Source organism: Pipra filicauda, unplaced genomic scaffold (assembly GCF_003945595.2).
Source record: "Pipra filicauda isolate LSUMZ 115617 unplaced genomic scaffold, ASM394559v2 scaffold47_size6085603_pilon, whole genome shotgun sequence".
Classification (NCBI taxonomy): domain Eukaryota; kingdom Metazoa; phylum Chordata; class Aves; order Passeriformes; family Pipridae; genus Pipra; species Pipra filicauda.
In genome coordinates, this window is record NW_024104620.1 from 4,416,295 (window position 1) to 4,433,349 (window position 17,055).

At 47.9% G+C, this 17,055-nt stretch overlaps 1 protein-coding gene across 1 annotated transcript; it reads left to right on the forward strand.

Moving 5' to 3' along the window:
- Positions 1–37: 37 nt before the first annotated feature.
- CLCN6 (chloride voltage-gated channel 6) lies at positions 38–16,775 on the forward strand. The gene is made up of 23 exons (XM_027736378.2): positions 38–137; positions 864–923; positions 1,931–1,996; positions 2,545–2,610; positions 3,295–3,361; positions 3,760–3,866; positions 4,081–4,207; positions 4,717–4,784; positions 4,879–4,937; positions 5,611–5,743; positions 6,106–6,219; positions 6,496–6,662; positions 7,543–7,669; positions 7,789–7,915; positions 8,228–8,381; positions 8,486–8,645; positions 8,783–8,889; positions 9,465–9,651; positions 10,041–10,198; positions 10,968–11,124; positions 11,720–11,827; positions 12,235–12,360; positions 13,689–16,775. Exons 1-23 carry the CDS (start codon positions 60–62, stop codon positions 13,767–13,769), a joined length of 2,604 nt encoding a protein of 867 aa, XP_027592179.1. The 5' UTR covers positions 38–59; the 3' UTR covers positions 13,770–16,775.
- Positions 16,776–17,055: the final 280 nt, after the last annotated feature.

Sequence of the window (17,055 nt, forward strand, 5' to 3'; positions counted from 1 at the left end):
CAGCCGTGGGCGGGGCCGGCGCGCGGCGTGACGCGGGCGGGGCGGGCCCCGCGGCGAAGATGGCGCGGTGCGGGTGCGGGGCCGGGCTGTGCTGCTGCTGCTGCGGCGAGCGGGAGAGCCGCACCCCCGAGGAGCTGGTACGGCCGCGGCCCCCGCGCCCTTTCCCCTGGCCGGCCCCGCGCCGCCCCCCGAAACTCGTCCGTGCCGCCGGAGACCCCTCGCGCCGGGCCTCGGCGCGGCCCCGCCCCGCCCGGCGCTGGGAGCGCCTGGGGGCGGGCGGTGAGGGGGCGGGAGTGGGGCCGTGGTGCTGGGCCGGGTGCCTCGTCCCCGGTACCTCACCCCGCGCTCGGCCCAGCCCCTCGGGAATGCTGGGCCCGGCGCCTCTGCCCCTTCCCGTGCGTTTCACTGCCGGGCCCGGCACCTCACGCTGTCCCTGCCCCGCGCTCTTTGTGTGGGCCTCGTACCCCCTCCCCGAGGCCGGTGCTGCCCCTCCCTCGTGCGGGACGGGGGTGCTGGCAGGGGCTGTCTCTGACCCCAGCATTACAGGGCGCTGTGTCTGCAAGCTGCTTGTCCTGTGCTCCCCTGGAACCTGTTGCTGTGAAGGGAAGTGGGATGTGGGGTAGGACTTTGCTGTGGGGAGCTCCTGTATAGAAGGGATGTGGGGCATTCTGGCTCTAAGGTAACACCCTGTAGAGTTGCCTTAAAGTAGGTGATAGTCTGGTAACCCACACTCTCAATTCACAGGCAACAGTGGTGTAGGCCTTTTGTGACTTTAGCCTTACTGGCAGTGTTCATGAGTGCCTGTACATGCGTCCCTTCCCCTCGTGGTTTTCCTTTCCCACGTTTGTTTGTTTGTTTTGCAGACAATCCTTGGAGAAACTCACGAAGAGGAGGATGAGATCCTTCCCCGCAAAGACTATGAGGTGGGAAATTAACTGAGAGCAGCTCCTGAAATTAATGTGAAAAGAACTGCAGATGGGTTTCGATCTGTTTGAGTTTATGATGGGGCAGGTACTCAGAATGTATCTATGTGGACATACCAAGAGATGCTGTGCTTGCAAAGAACTGCTCCTCATTTCTGGGGTAAAGCCCTTTGAGCTTGAACAGCTGCTGTTCATGTCAGACTCTTGCTGAGAAAATTTTTTTTTAGAGTCTGCTGCATTGTTCCACTTCTTTAATGTGAGATTTTCAGGCTCCAGTGCCCTTGTTTTCTTGTGACTCTAGAAAGCATCTGTAGCTACTTAGTCCCAGTTGCCTTCCTGCTGTCTCTGTTGTCACGCTGCCTCACAGCAGATCTTCCCATGCATCACATCCTGCTTATTACAGGAGATTTTTGGGTTCTGCATGGCTGTATGGTGGCCCTGAATGGGTGTCACCAGCCAAGCCTGTTACTGCTTGGCTTGAAAAGGTGAAGATGTGTGTAGAACTAGTGGTGGTTTTGAGAATACAACTGGAGAACTATATTGCTGTTAACTCCCTGCTGTGATAAACTGAGGAACTGATGCTGTTCAGCTGGGGGGGAATTCCCATCTAGTGTTCCTGTTGTAGTAAAAGGGTAAATATAAAGATCCAGTGTTATCCCCTGCAGTGTCAAAGTGGAGACACTTCAAGAAGTAAAGTATAAATCTGTACAGTGTGGCTTCTTTAATTTAAAGTCGTATTACTCAGTTGAGCTTCTGTTTGATTCCCTGTCTCTCAGCCTGGGCAGTGAAATTCATCTGTTCTTTCACTCCCTGATTCTCAGGGTCTGACTCTGCTAGAAATACTTAATTTAAGTTGTTTCCAGGAGTTTTTTCTCCTAGTGTTGTTTGCAAAATCTGCTGTGCAGGTAGAAATGACTTCTGTAATCTTTAACAAGGCCTTCTAGCCATATTTTGTTTGCACAATCTGTTGTAGTTGGTTCTCTTAAATGGACCTTTTGGCGTTTCAGAGCTTGGATTATGATCGCTGTATCAACGACCCGTACTTGGAAGTTTTGGAGGGCATGGACAATAAGGTAGGATCTTGTTCTTTCTTTTTCCTAAGCTTGAGAGCTAAAACTGTGGAAATTGCTCAGAGAACCTGTGAATGCCCTATCACTGGAAGTGTTCAAGGCCTTGTTGGATGTGGCTTTGGGCAACCTGGTCTAGTAGAAGGTGTCCCTGCCCGTGGCAGGGGGTGGAATGAGGTGAGCTTTAAGGTCCCTTCCAACCCAAACCATCCTGTGATTCTAAAAATGCTCCACTGCAGGAAGTTCTGTGGGATTTTTCTTCTTTAAGAAAGAAATTATATGTGTTATCTTGCTTTCCCTACCAAAAGAATAAAGATCTGGGTGGAGATGATAGGTCAGCATCTGTTCTGATCTGCCCAGGTTTAAAGGGAGCGAGATGCTCAGCACTTTCAGTTCCCTATTTTCAGTTTGCTGTTGTCACCATCTTCTGTTGATTTATCCCTCTGGCTGTACTTGAGCTGTCGAGCCCCAAAGCACCTTTTCCCAATCCCTGTTTTTGTGTTGCTTTGACTTGACTTTTTTTTCTTTCCCTTTTTTATCCTCTTCCTAAACAGAAAGCCCAGAGATACGAAGCCGTGAAGTGGGTGCTGGTTTTTGCCATTGGAGTCTGCACAGGACTGGTAAGGGTCATGCTGTTTGGGGAATGAGGAAAATTCAGGAGACTAAGCAGGAATAATTTAAGAGTCAATGGCCAAGGAGTAAAGAGGAGGAAACATTCTCTTTCATGGAGTGGAGAGCTTAGAAGCTGGAGTTGTCCTTTGGGAATTACAGCATGTTGTTGCTAGTTGATTTTCCAAGAAGTCTTTTTTTGCTTTTAGAACTTGCTGTGTTTTCTTTGTAAAGTATTCTGGCAGATCCTTTAGTTTTTCATACAGGAAAACTTGTCCAAAGTGAGCACTTAATAAAAAAGGATGCAAATTTATAGCTGAACTGTATTGTGCATGTTTGGCAGTATTAGTGTCACTGCACGTGCTTTGAAAATTAGCTCAGCTGACTGTATGCTTCAGTTAAACACCAGCTTTCTTCTGTGCCCTGAAGTATGTTGAGGGTGTTAAAAGTGCTGCCAGATTAGTACTCTGAAATATAGCTCTTCAGGAATAATTCTAGGCTGGATCTGTCCTAGTGGGAAAGAGAGAGGGAGGAAATCTGACCTTTCAAAGTTACTTTACTCTGACTGATGATTCTTTTGGCTTCTCCATCCTCTGTCTTCCCATGTGTGCATACTTCTGGTAGGGCTTACCAGAGGGTGGTCTTTGTTATTGTAGGTGGTAATTGCTGATGGCAATCCTGCCTTCTTTTCCCAGGTGGGCCTGTTTGTGGATTTCTTCGTGCGGCTCTTTACGCAGCTCAAGTTCCGGCTGGTGCAAAGCTGTATCTTTTTCCTCGTGTGTGGGGCTCTGGTAGACTCGAGTGACCTTTTCCTTTCTGTTCCCCTGCCTTGCTCAGAACAGCTGACTCTCACACTTCTGCCACCGGTCATGTTGTTCATGATTAAGCAAGTTTTCAACTCACTTATGTAATTCAGCCCTTGAAACTAAGGAATGTTTCCAGCGTCGGGTACATAAGCAGAGACTGAAAGAATAAGTGGTTTCCCTTCCTCATAACTCAGTTTTGAGCTCTGAAAAGGAAGCCTGGCTTCCTGATGGGTTGTGTCAGCTGGATTAGGGAGCACAAGCCTGGCTCCTGATGCTGGTGGGACACCCAGACATTATCAAGTGATTGTGTGTTGGTTTGGGGAATGCTGTTGTTTTCCTTGACCGTCCCTGCAGCGGTGGAGGAATGCTCTGAGAAAGGCTGCCTTGCACTGTCCTTGCTGGAGCTGCTGGGGTTCAACCTGACCTTTGTTTTCCTTGCCAGTCTTCTGGTCCTGATCCAAGTAAGACTTCACTCATTGCTGCTCCTCACACAGCCTCCCTTTCCTCTCACACGGGCCCTGGGTATGAAATATCCTTGCCCCAAGACATCAAACTAACTTCACAGTGCTCATTGATTTAGCTAAGCAGGGCCTCTTGGTCCCTTGCTCTCTGCTGAGATGTTGTTGGTCAGGTATGAAATCAGTGCAGCACAGTGTCAGTGTTTCTTTCCTGCAGCCTGTAGCAGCTGGATCAGGAATTCCTGAAATTAAGTGCTACCTCAACGGGGTGAAGGTGCCAGGGGTGGTGCGTCTGCGGACGGTGGTGTGCAAAGCCATGGGAGTGCTCTTCAGTGTGGCTGGAGGTAAGGAGGGCACACAAGGCTTATCCTCCCTTTCCAGTAAAATTATTTTGGTGGGCTGGAGCAGAGTCATGAGCCCTGAATGCATTTATAGAGTAGAAAATAGCCAGGAGGATCAGGACTATGAGGAGAACAGGGGGTTTTCTGAGTGGGCTTGTCAGACATGACTGTCTAAGAGGATGTCCTGAGAATTTTCCAGGACACGCTGTCTGGAGCAGGCAGAAGGCAGCTGTGTTCTAGGCAGCAGGGCAGAATAACCTGAAGAGTTCAGAGTCCTTGTAACAGTTGTCTTTCAATGATTCCACCCACTTGAAATGCAAAGTCTGTGCAAGTCTTCACAAACATTTGAGGGTCGAGGGGGCAGGGGGTCAGCATCTCCTTGTGAGACGCTGCAGGCTTGGCACAGGGATCTGTGCCATGGCATGGAAGTGGGGAGATGATCTCTTCTGGTGTTGTCAGCAAGGGAGGGTGGTGATGAGGAAAGTGTTGCCTCATTAATTCTGTTTTTCCAGGTCTTTTTGTTGGGAAGGAGGGTCCAATGATTCACAGTGGTGCTGTCGTGGGTGCAGGCTTGCCACAGGTTAGTGCTGGCCTGGGTCACTGTCCTGATCACGCCACTGCTTTGTAAGAGTAAGTTTCCATCGCCTGTGTTTCTAAATCTACTTTGTTTGTAGTTCCAGAGCATCTCTTTGAGGAAGATCCAATTTAACTTTCCCTATTTCCGCAGTGACAGGTACTGTACCCAGGCTGTGGAGGAGGGGAGAGGAGGAGGAGTGAGCAGACTTCCCTGGGAGAAGGGTGGTGGGCTGGGCTGAAACAGTCAGTTGTTTTCTCAGTTTCTCTCTAGTGTCCTGTAGTTTCATTCTGCAGCAAGACAACACCAGGACGTGACTCTTCCCTGCTGCTCTGGTCTCCATGTTCATAGATGTTCTCTTGTACTACTTAGCAAATCTCTACTGATTTGAAACCTTTAATCTGTTAGAACCTTTAATCTGGGTGGTTAAATGGCTTCATTGTTGGGAGCAAGCTCAGTTATTCACCCGTCATGACCAGGATATACTACAGAGAAGGTTGGTTCACCTGAATGTGAACAAATTCTTGCCTTCTTCTCTCTGTAATTCTTTCAAGTGATGCTGGAGTCCTGTGGTTTGGGATGGTTCCTCATGGACTAGACAGTTGGGTAGTGCCAGAGTTTGCTCTGTGTTGGTGCCCTACAGAAAGAGCATCATGCTGCAACAACTTAATGAACAAATGGTGGTGTCTGCCATGGCCAGCATTCTCCCAGCTGTCACTCCTGTATCCCTGGGATATATCCATAAATGGGAATGGTCTCTTTAAGCTACAGAACCTAAGCATCCTGGGAGCTCTAATTTGCTAAACTGGGATTGTTTTCCTCTTCATTTCAGGGATAAAAGGGATTTTGTATCTGCTGGAGCGGCTGCAGGGGTTGCAGCTGCCTTTGGAGCCCCAATTGGAGGCACTCTTTTCAGCTTGGAAGAAGGTTCCTCTTTCTGGAACCAGGGGCTTACATGGAAAGTGGTGAGTGGTGATTCTTTCTGTGTGTCTCTTCCTTGGGAAGAGGGCTCCCCTTGGGAGGGCTCATCCATGAGGGCATTCAGATTATCCTGTCTTCTTCTGAGCTCTCCTGGCAGGAGGGAGAGTGCTTACTCTGTCAGTGCTCCAGAGCTGCTCAAATCAAGAGCTGAGATGAGTCTGGTACTGCCTGGAATCGTGGGACAGCTCCAGGCAGCAGATTTAATGTACCTGGGAGAAAGGGCTTTTGTGCCTGGGCTCTTTGCAGTCTGATCCCTTCCCCAGGCATAAGTCTCCAGAAAGAGCTGCCAGTCTTAATTTTGTAAGTCTTTTCTTCTTCCTTTTTTTATTTTTTTTTACTTCGACAGCTTTTCTGTTCCATGGCTGCCACCTTCACCCTGAATTTTTTCCGCTCTGGGATTCAGTTTGGAAGTTGGGGGTCTTTCCAGCTCCCGGGGCTGCTGAACTTTGGCGAGTTCAAGGTAAGATTTAGCGTTGTTATTTCTGTTATTTTCTTGATCGTTCAGTGTTTTCTTTCTTTAGTTTGGGTTTGGGGTTTTCTTGATACGTGCTTGTCTTTCAGTGCAGGGCAATTGATTCTCAATCATTGTATTGTATCAGTGCACTGATATCATGTCCTCAGACAGAATTGTTCCCCTTTGGTCACAGCTGCTCGAAATCTGCTATGGAGACAGAAGTGTTGGTAGGAAATTGCAGCAACTACTGTAATGCCTTTTTTTGTGCTTTTCTGCACGTAGTGCTCTGAGTCTGATAAGAAATGCCACCTCTGGACAGCTGTGGACTTGGGCTTCTTCATTCTGATGGGGATTGTAGGAGGCCTTCTCGGAGCCACCTTTAACTGCCTGAACAAGAGACTGGCCAGATACCGCATGCGGAACGTGCATCCCAAGCCAAAGCTGGTCAGGTATTTGTTCTCTCTTGGGTTTGTACAGGGATCTCTCATCTGTGTTCAGGGTCCCAAAGCACAAACATCAAGGTAGAAGAATCAGTGAGTAGGATTGGAGGAAATCCCCAGCATATTATTTTAAAAATCACAGGACAAAGTCTCCATAGAACTTAAAGTGAACCCAGAAACCAGATATTACAGTCCCTGTGCATTTTTGTACTTTGGTGGTACAGGGAGAGCTGCAACCCCTGTTACAGGGGCAGTGAAGGGAGCTCTTTATAATGGAGCTTTGTCTCCATGCAGGATTTTTTTTATGTCATGTCCAAACAGATGTGAAAGGAATAGCTGATCTCACTTTTTTTTTTTAAATTATCTTGATTAATTAAATCCACAACTGAGCTAACATCTGTGCTATTAAGAGAGGGAATTGCCATGTTGTTCTGGAAAGTAGCTGTTTGTTTGCTCTAGACAATTCCTAAATAAGGAGGTCAGGTTTAAAAAGAAAAAGAAATGTATTTCAGCAGTTAGAAGAGAGATTATGAGACTATGCATCATCCTGTCCAGCCCTGTCTGTCCTTTTGCCCTGTAAGGATGTACAGAACATTGTTTCCATGTGAACAGCCTCTTCACTGAGCCTTTCCCTGGGGCTTTTTATGTGTGCCTGCTATGTGTTCTCTGGGCAGAAATAGCTCCTTTTTGGGGCAAGCAATTAAAAAGGGGAGTTAAGGCAATTCCTGGGAGCCAAGTCATAATTCAACTTGACATACTGTGTCCCCTGTTCTGCTGCTAAGCTGTGGTGACTGCTGCTTCTTGCAGCCTTGTCAAAGTCATGTCCAGGGCTGGGACTGGCTTATAGTGCTGAGTGTGGCTTAAATGTGGTTTCTCTTGTGTCTTTCAGGGTCTTGGAGAGCCTGCTGGTGTCACTGACCACCACGGTCGTGGTCTTTGTAGCCTCCATGGTCCTGGGGGAATGCAGGCAGATGTCTTCCAGCAGTCACAGTGGCAACGACACCCTGAGCCTGCAGGTGAGGGATCTCATGTGAAGATTACATTCCCTGTCATAGGGTTACTCCCAGTCTGCCCAAAGGCTAATGGTAGGAGACAGTGGCGTTTAAGTCTTCTTGTCTTGTGTGTCCTGCATTAGGATATGTCAGAGGATATAAATTCAAGCATCAAAACATTTTTCTGCCCGAATGAGACCTACAATGACATGGCCACGCTGTTCTTCAACCCTCAGGAGTCAGCTATCCTGCAGCTCTTCCACCAGGACGGTGAGTAGTAAGGGGACAGTGCCCCATCCCATTCTTAGGCTTCAGAGCTTCATCTTACCTGGAACAACCTTGTCATAAGCACCACAAGGTGGCCTTCATGGCTCTAGTACAACTGGTGAAAGTGTCCTTCATGGGAAGAAAGGCCTGCTTTTCCTCTCTTTTCACTTACTCATTGTCTGCATGTGTTTGGACTGGAAGACTCAGTAGCTGTCGTGAGATGAGCCTACTGTGAGCTGTGGGGTGGATGGTGCAAGACTGTGTTTGTCTGACACACTCATGCCTCTTTAGTCATGGTTCTTCTTGTGTTTGCAGGTACTTTCAGCCCAGTCACCCTGTCCCTGTTCTTCCTTCTCTATTTCTTACTCTCCTGCTGGACATATGGGATCTCTGTGCCCAGTGGTCTGTTTGTGCCATCACTGCTTTGTGGGGCTGCCTTCGGACGCCTGGTCGCCAACCTCCTCAAAAGGTGCATCGAGTGTGCATGTGTGTGTGTGTGAGGGACGTGCTGCAGGTGCACCCTGGGCTCTCAGGCAGGGTTTTCTGACCTTTGGGCTCTGTGCTCTGCCCTAGTTACATCGGCCTGGATCACATCTACTCGGGAACCTTCGCGCTGATCGGGGCCGCGGCGTTCCTGGGAGGAGTGGTCCGCATGACCATCAGCCTGACCGTCATCCTCATCGAGTCCACCAACGAGATCACCTACGGGCTCCCCATCATGATCACCCTCATGGTGAGTGCAGGGCCTTAGCTCTGCCTTCCTGCAGGCTGCTTGAACATCTGCTGGCCCTGAATCTCTGTTCCTTCTGGGGCTGTCATAAGCCAAGGAGTCTGGTACTTGGAGCAACAAGCCTTCTGTTTGCTCTGCAGGTAGCCAAGTGGACAGGAGACTTTTTCAACAAAGGCATCTATGACATCCATGTGAACCTGCGAGGAGTGCCTCTTCTGGAGTGGGAAACAGAGGTGGAAATGGATAAGTAAGGCTGCTCCTCTTGACAAGGCTGTGGGTTAGAGTTCAGAAAAGCTTTAGTTCAGGGGGATGAGGCTTCACCTCCAACAAACCTGGCTGCTCTGAGGAGCAGCTGTGAGGGCTGCTGTGAACGAAGCTGGGAGTTGTTCATCAGGAAGGAGATGCTGAAGACCTTTCTGAGGAGGGGTGGATGAGTGGAGATCTGAGGGGTGGATTTGTGAGGTTCAGCAAGAACTCAGTGAAAATGTTCCACTGACTTTGCTTCTTGCAGAATGTTATCTTCCCACCTGTCTTCTTTTCCCAATAGCATTTAAACACTTTCTATGTTATAAGTTGGAACATTTTCCCTTTCCTATATTGCATTATTGATGCAATGTTCTGTTAAAAAAAGTTTTAAAAGATGGATTGTGCCATCACTGCTGATACCACAGCGAAGGTGAGCACACGGGTACAAGGAGCTGGCAGAACTAAACTGCAGCAGACTCCTTCAGGATCTCATTTTGGGACTGGCTTGTTGTCTTGTTTGTCCATCACTGTCACTGATGTGATGCATGCAGCAGCCTTGGATTTCTGTTATTTCAGGCTACGAGCCAGTGACATCATGGAACCCAACCTGACCTACGTGTACCCTCACACCCGGATCCAGTCCCTCGTGAGCATCCTGCGCACGACCGTCCATCACGCCTTCCCTGTGGTCACTGAGAACAGGGGCAACGAGAGGGAGTTCATGAAGGGAAATCAGCTCATAAGTAACAACATCAAATTCAAGGTAAAAAGTTGCTCGTTTGATAAGTTGAAGGGTAGGGAGCTTTGTTTTGCAGATGGAAGGGCCTTGCTTTAGGTCAGAGATAAGCACTTACTGTAACACAAAATTTTTGAGAACTCAATTTCATCCCATTCTCTGGGTCATGATAAAGGTAGAACAGTGGGCTGTGTTCCTAGAGGCAGAAGTTAAGAGGGCAAAATGACCTGTTTTAGGTTAAGGGGAAGCAGAATTTGGCACCACAATACAGTCTATTGGCTGTTCCTACAAGTCCTGCAGCGCTGGTTCAGGAACATCTTATCTGGTGGCATAAAGCTGTGATCAGATAGTTCACAGTCACTCTTGGATACCTGGACTTGGTTAGTGAGCATCTGAAAAGTGTTTGTTGTATCCAGAAATCCAGCATCCTGACCCGAGCCGGGGAGCAGCGCAAGCGCAGCCAGTCCATGAAGTCCTACCCCTCGAGCGAGCTGCGGAACATGTGTGACGAGCACATAGCGACGGAGGAGCCTCCCGAGAAGGAGGATCTGCTGCAGCAGATGCTGGAGAGGAGGTGAGATCCTGGTATTTCCATATGTTGAGATGTGTTCTAGTGCTTCGTACAGTCCCTGTCATTCCATATGTCAGAGGAAACAGTGCTGTTGTCCGTGTTTTAGAAGTGACTTGTCAGGTCTCGTCACCCTGTACTGGGGCTCACGCCTGTGAGTGAGTCCCAGGCTAATGGCTTATATCCAGCCTGTTAAATTCCCAGAAATATTTCCTGGAGAGGATGGAATACCTGGGGAGATCTCTTCTCTGCAGATATCGATGTCCTCTTGTCTGCAAAAACCTGAGGGCTCTGCAAAGCTCACTTATCCCAGCTGGTGCCATGATACTGATACCACCGTTCTGGTAACTGGGCTGAGTCACCAGGCTTATGTTGCAGTTGCTTCCAAGGAGAAGCCCAGTCTAGTGAATCATTTTCTAAGTTAGTGATGGTGACTCTCGTGAGTGGCATCCTGACCCTGACATTTTGCCAGATGCTTCAGCTTTTAATTAGAATCTGAATAATTTGGCAACGAAAATTGCTTTAGTAGCAAATGATTAGAAATTGAGAGTTAGGAGGCTCTCCATTCTGCTGCTGTGGTGATACTCTGACTACATAATGGCTCTTGACCCCCCTCTGCTGTTTTGCTTTGTGGAGTAAAGGCTTGCTTGCCCCTATCAAGAGTCCCTGAAATGTTCAAGAGAAGGTTGCAAAAATAGCTGCTGTTTTGGAAGCAGGGGTATATGGCTCTCCTTAAGTTCATGCAGCTTATAACGTGGTGTTAAATCCCTCACAGGTACACTCCCTACCCCAACCTGTACCCTGACCAGTCTCCCAGTGAGGAGTGGACCATGGAGGAACGATTCAGACCCTTGACCTTCCATGGCTTGATCCTGCGCTCACAGCTGGTCACCCTCCTTGACAGGGGGGTTTGCTACTCCGAGAGCCAGTCTGTGAGTATTCCTAGTTGGGAATTGTAGCAGAGACATCCCTGCCCTCTCAGCTGAGGAGGTTGGGAACTATATTTATGGGCTCCCCAAAAGAATTTACCTATTTTTACACTTTAAGGAATGCCTGTGTGTTTTAAAAGCTGTAGACAGGTACTGCAAATTCTCCCTTGCAGCTCTTTGAATAAAAGGAATTGAATTTCTGTTTAAGTATCCCCAGGAAAAGCGGACAGCTGTTGTTAAAAAAATAAACCAGCAGACCCATTTGTTGCATTAAAGATGCCATCCTGTCAGAACTGGAGAATGGGAGGCAGATATCAAATACAAACAGAGCACCCAGCAGTGCATACTGTTTGTTTTTATGCTGTGTGCCAGGGTCTTTCCAGAGGAGTGTCAGATGTGTCACTGAGATCAGTGTGAGCTCAGAGGCCCAGCTCCCACATGGCTGATCTCCTGCTGCCCTCCAGTGTCAAGTGTAGGTCTGTCAGAGGTTGGGGAGCAGGACTGTTCTCTGCCTGTATAGGTTTAGGTTTGCACTGAGAGGTACCTGTGTGGGATGGTGGCACCTGGGGGATTTCAGTGGGGTTTGTTTCCTTGGCAGAGTGCGAGTCAGCCCCGTCTGTCCCACGCAGAGATGTCGGAGGATTACCCTCGCTACCCAGATATCCATGACCTGGACCTCACTCTGCTGAACCCTCGCATGATAGTGGTAAGATAGGCTCTGCAGTGTGACAGTGTCTCCTGCTTATATTTATGATTGTTCCCAAGCCTTTAAAAGCCACTGAGAGCACGTTTAACTCCACCCTTGGGTTTAGTGACCAGCATCTCGTGCCCCTCATGCACTCAGCCTTCTCTGCCTGTGGAAATCAAGCCATGAGGTAACAGCTTCCACAGGTGCTTTACTTCTAGAATAAGGTGTTGCCTGTCCAGTTTAACTTCCTTCCAAACCAAAGCAAAATAATTTCATCTTGTGCAGAAATAGAAGATGCTCACGGTCCCATACCCTGTCCAGAGATCGGTGCATTACAGACAGGACTTGTAGGAATTGCTTGTTGGTGATTCCCAGAGATAGTGAAAATGCCTCTTGTAAATAACATGATCGCTTTTCTTCCTTAGGATGTCACCCCATACATGAACCCATCACCCTTTACTGTCTCTCCAAATACTCACGTGTCACAAGTCTTCAACCTGTTCAGGACGATGGGGCTCCGGCATTTACCGGTTGTGAACGCGGTTGGAGAGGTGGGTCCTTATCTCCATCTTGTCTTAGCTGAGCAAGGAAGCCTCTGTGTTTGTGTTTTCTGCCTTTGGAACACTTAAGATCTCTTTTAACATTAAACAAATGCTCTAAAGAAGTCAGAATGTGATCTTCTTAGGGTCCTGAGGTGTTGTCAGTTACTGTGATTTTTTTTTTTTTACTGCATTTTGTGCCCCAGCCTGCTTCCCCTTTACCTGAAAAAGGCAGGACATGCATCTCCTCTCTCAGATTTGCAGCATGTGGAAGCTCTTACAATCTTTTATCTGTTGAGGAACTTTAAGCTCATCAACAGCCACTAATTTGCCTTCCTCTTTGACAGCTTAATTCAAGGCCAGGAGTAAAGTTTCCCGTGTGTTGGGGCAGGAGGGTTTTCTGCAGAAAACTTTCATTCTGTTCCTACTCATGGCAGCAGCAAAGTAAAGGAGTATTTAAATGGTTTGTGCTTGATTTGTGTTTGTCCTTGTCTCTGCCATCTACGATGCTCAGGACCAGTCAGTAGATGTCAGCAGCCTCCTATAAACATAAGGAGAAACTGTTTCCCTTAAGCCTGAACTGGTCTGTGTGAGGCAGCACTGCTTTTTCTGCCTCTTGGGGTTCCCCATAGCTACTCTGCAGAGCCTGTGAGTTGGACAAGGGGTGTTGGCTGGTTCCATGTTTAATACCTGATGCTTTTGCAGTACTAGAGAACAGCCTAGTTCTAAACTCTTCTAGTGTGTAAAATCAGTGAGGTGTTTCATCAGCTGAAATGTGTACTTTGACTGCTTCAGCAGCAGGCTGGGAGAAGGTCCCTTTGCCACCTGCCAGTGTGCAGCCACCACTTACCCAATCTCACCCATTTCTCTCTTTGGCCTTTAGAGCTTCCTAGGATGTGTGTGATAGGAGCTATCTGTAATCGTGTCATGTGGGATACCAGAAGTGTCTTGAATGAAGCCATAAAAGACAGCTTTGTTATTTCCAATTGCAGTTTTCACTTCCCGAAGGATTTAGTTACATCTGTAAGCTGTCTGACATGAACAGGATTTCCCTTCCTAGGCAGGAGTGATTACTGCTGTGTGCTGACATGACAGCAATGGTTAAGCTGTCTGTTCAGGTGTAGTTAAAACAGTGTCTTGTCTGGAGACAAATGCTGGGAGAGGGAGGGGGGCGTTGTTTCTATGAGACTTGAACTCAAACCCACCCTAACTCAGCATTGGTCAAGAACTACTTACAGGTTTCCCCTTTCTGGGGGGTTGTAAAGAACATGCACGTTTCAGTGGCACGTCTCTGACACTGACTTTTGTATCTCTTTTTCCTCTTTTTCTCCCTCTTTAAGATTGTTGGGATAATCACTCGGCACAACCTGACCCACGAGTTCCTGCAGGCAAGGCTGAGGCAGCACTACCAGACCATCTGAAGCCCCTGCCCCACTGTTGGTGTGGCCTCCTCCCCGCACACGCTCTCGCATCCTGCTGGGACCCCAAAGGCCCAAGCCCTGCCCTTTGGCTTCTCACGCGCATACCAAGCCTGGGGAACTGGAAAACATCTTGCTAGCCAGAGAATTAGAGGAGCTGCCTGAGCCCAGGGCTGTTGATTGGTCTCAGGCACTTGGTTTGACCACTCTTTATCCAGGTGTTTTCTTTCCCTGTCCCCCAGTTGTCTCCTTCCATCAGATGTTGTCCTGACACTGTGTGTTCTGCCGTTTTGGTTTGGGGTTCTTTTAAGAGTTGGAAGGAAGAACCATCAAACTCCCCCGTGTCCTGTGCAGAGAACTGCAGCATCGTTCCCTTCCTCCTGTATGACTCCCTTTTCCTCTTCCTCCCTTGTTCCTGCAACTGTTGCCTTATTTGTGTGAGGAGGGGGTTGCTGTCAAGGCTGAGAGGAGATACTGAGATTTGCAGATATCCAAGAGCTACTCTGCAGAATGGCTTTTCTCAAAAGCAGTATTAAAAAATCCAGCTTTTTGGACATATACCTCTCTTTGCAAGTGCTCCCAATTGCCCATGTTTTTCCACACTAGCTTCATTTGTTCCTAATTTCTCTACTTCTTTCATGGGGAAATGTCCCTGCTGTGACGTTTTTGAGAGAGATTACTTTTGAGAGCAGCTCAGCAAATCAGGAGCTCAAAAATTGTTAAATTTCACTGTTTGGGTTTATAAGTATTTAATACATTTGCAATGCATCTCAGAGAAGGGAGATCTCTGTTAGCTCTTGCTATTATCTCCCTGTCAGAGACTCTTCCAAGGCACTTTGTGGCACTCCACTTTGTCACTGACACCCCTGCATTTCTTGGGCATTTGTAGGCACTTTGTCCTTGTCCTGGTCTAGCAGTGAGAGCCTGGGACACCTTCCCAGCAGGAGTTACAGACCAGGGAACTCCACAGCCTCAGAGTATGGAGAGGTGTTGCTTTCTGGAGGCAAATAGAGCTGATGATCTCGAGGCTTGGTTGGATCTCTGTCATGAGAGGAACTGCTGTACCTTCAGGCTGCCCTACAGGAGAGATACTTGGTGCTGGTGGATAAGGCAGGACTTGCTGCAGGTGATAAGTGCTCTAAAAATGCTTGGGATAATGTTTGCAACTGCAGCAATCAGCATTAGGAGCCAGTTGCAGCCAGTTCAGTGCTTTAGCAGGTACCATCCTGGCCAGCACCTGCATTGTTCCAGCAGGCACCTGCCCTCCTGAGTTTGTGTGCAGATAACCCTCAGTGGGAAGCCAGCCTTGTGCCTCCAGGGGCTGCAGAGCTGATTGGCTTGATAAAGCACAGAGCATTCATTCCCTCAGCCAAGAGGCTGGGCCAAGGAACATGGGGAATGTATCCCAGAAAAGCTTCTACAAGGCCTCTGAGCCCTCCAGTTAACCTGTTGTCTGCCATGAGGAGCTGGCTGGGTGGGAGTTTGGACAGAAGGAAGTCAGACATTATTGGTTTTCTGTATTTCTGTATTTCCTTAGAGCATAGGAGTTGGTACCAGCTATTACTCTTGATTTGCAAGTTCTTTTCCTGTAAGTAGAGTGAGGATGTTTGTTCTCTCTGGATAGTCTCTGCAGGTGGTGTCTAAAATACCTGTATTCCCTGAGCTCTGGTCTTGCACTGAGCTATCCCAAGAAACTTCCAGCACCCTTTTGCACTCCCTGAAGCTGGGCTGTAGGTTTGAAATGTGCTTCCATTAGCCTGCCTTTCATTCAGAGGATTTGTGCTCCTGGGTGGTTACAAATCACAGGAATCCTGTTTCTGTGGGATTTCAGATCACTCTGATGTGGAATTAGCAATCCTGTCCTCTTAGAGCACCTGTGTCTCTCTATGACAAATGTTCTCCCTCTTCCTCAGGTTGAGTTGAGTGTGTGTGGAAGGTTCCTTCTCTTCACATGAATAGGGCTCCTTAGGTTGTTGGCCCTGAGCTGGTCCTGCTTTATTTCTGTACACAAACTGCAGGATATTTTGCTGCAGGATGCCTTGTCATCACTACTGAGGCTGGAGTTGGGCAATCCGGACAAGGCAAGCTGGAGAATCTTGTCAGGGTTTTTCTGAGCACCAGCTGCTTCCCCATGAGAAGGCACTTGCCTCCAGCCTGCTGTCAGCTCTGTCTGCTCTGCCTGGCCATCTTATTCGAAAGCTTCAGCTGGAAAACACACCCTTTCATTCTTTCAGTATGAAAGTTTTAAATGAGGCTGGTGGGTGACCCTGTCAGCTGCTTTAAAGGGAAATCTCAGTGTGCAGTTACTGTTCTGTGGCCTGCAGAGAGGGAATTACAAGTTCACCTGATGTTTGAGATGCAGCATTTCCCTTCTGCCGAGGCAGAAGCCAAGGGGCTTGTGTTGAATCAGTCTCAATTCTCACACTTTGGTCATTTAATTCCTTTCTTACAACACACTAACTGCTTCCACTCTGGCTCTGGTTGCTTAGTGATTTACCAAGAAACTCTAACATAGGTGCCTGTAACCTTTTACTCAGAGCAACACTAAAGGAATAATAACCCAGAACTGGATTAGTTCTGATGGCAGGGTTAGAGGGTTAGTCTGGGGCCTTCTCCCCTGCCTCGTGGTCTCCTGTGCAGTGTTAATGATGCAGTTTTGAATTGTTAATTACTGTGAGCCATTCCAATGGTAGCAACTTACCTTTCCATTTGTTTTTTTTTTGCACTGTTTTTTCGTTAAGAAACGATGTAAGCTAATTCCATGGTGTATATAAATTGTATTTTTTTTAAATTTGTATGAATATATTTTTATTTGAACTATGGCACTTGGGAAGTATTCATGTGAACCATAACATGTCTAAGAGTAAAATGTTTGTGTGTCTCCTTCAGCACTTTCAAGGCCTTTTGATGTTTCTAGTATTGTTTTATTTTTGCCCTTTTGATGTTTCTAGCACTGTTTTATTTTTGCCCTTTATGATAATAAAACTAGTAGAACATGGCAACATCCAAGAGCATGATTTGAGGGAGTTGAGTAGTTGCTATTTATGAGCTGTCTGGATCTACAGTTTGTGCAGAGGGTGCTCTGGGGGTGGGCAGAGAGGAATGTGTGATCCTTTAGGTTGTGACCACTGTAATTCCACGTTCTCCCACAACAGCTGTATCAAAGGAGGGAATTCCCAGTGTTTGATAAGGAGCTGAATTGTGCACGTGGTGCTGCTTTCCTTACCTGAGAACTCACCTTCCTCCCAGTAAGGTAATGAAAGAGGCTCAGAGTTCAGTGTGGCACCTC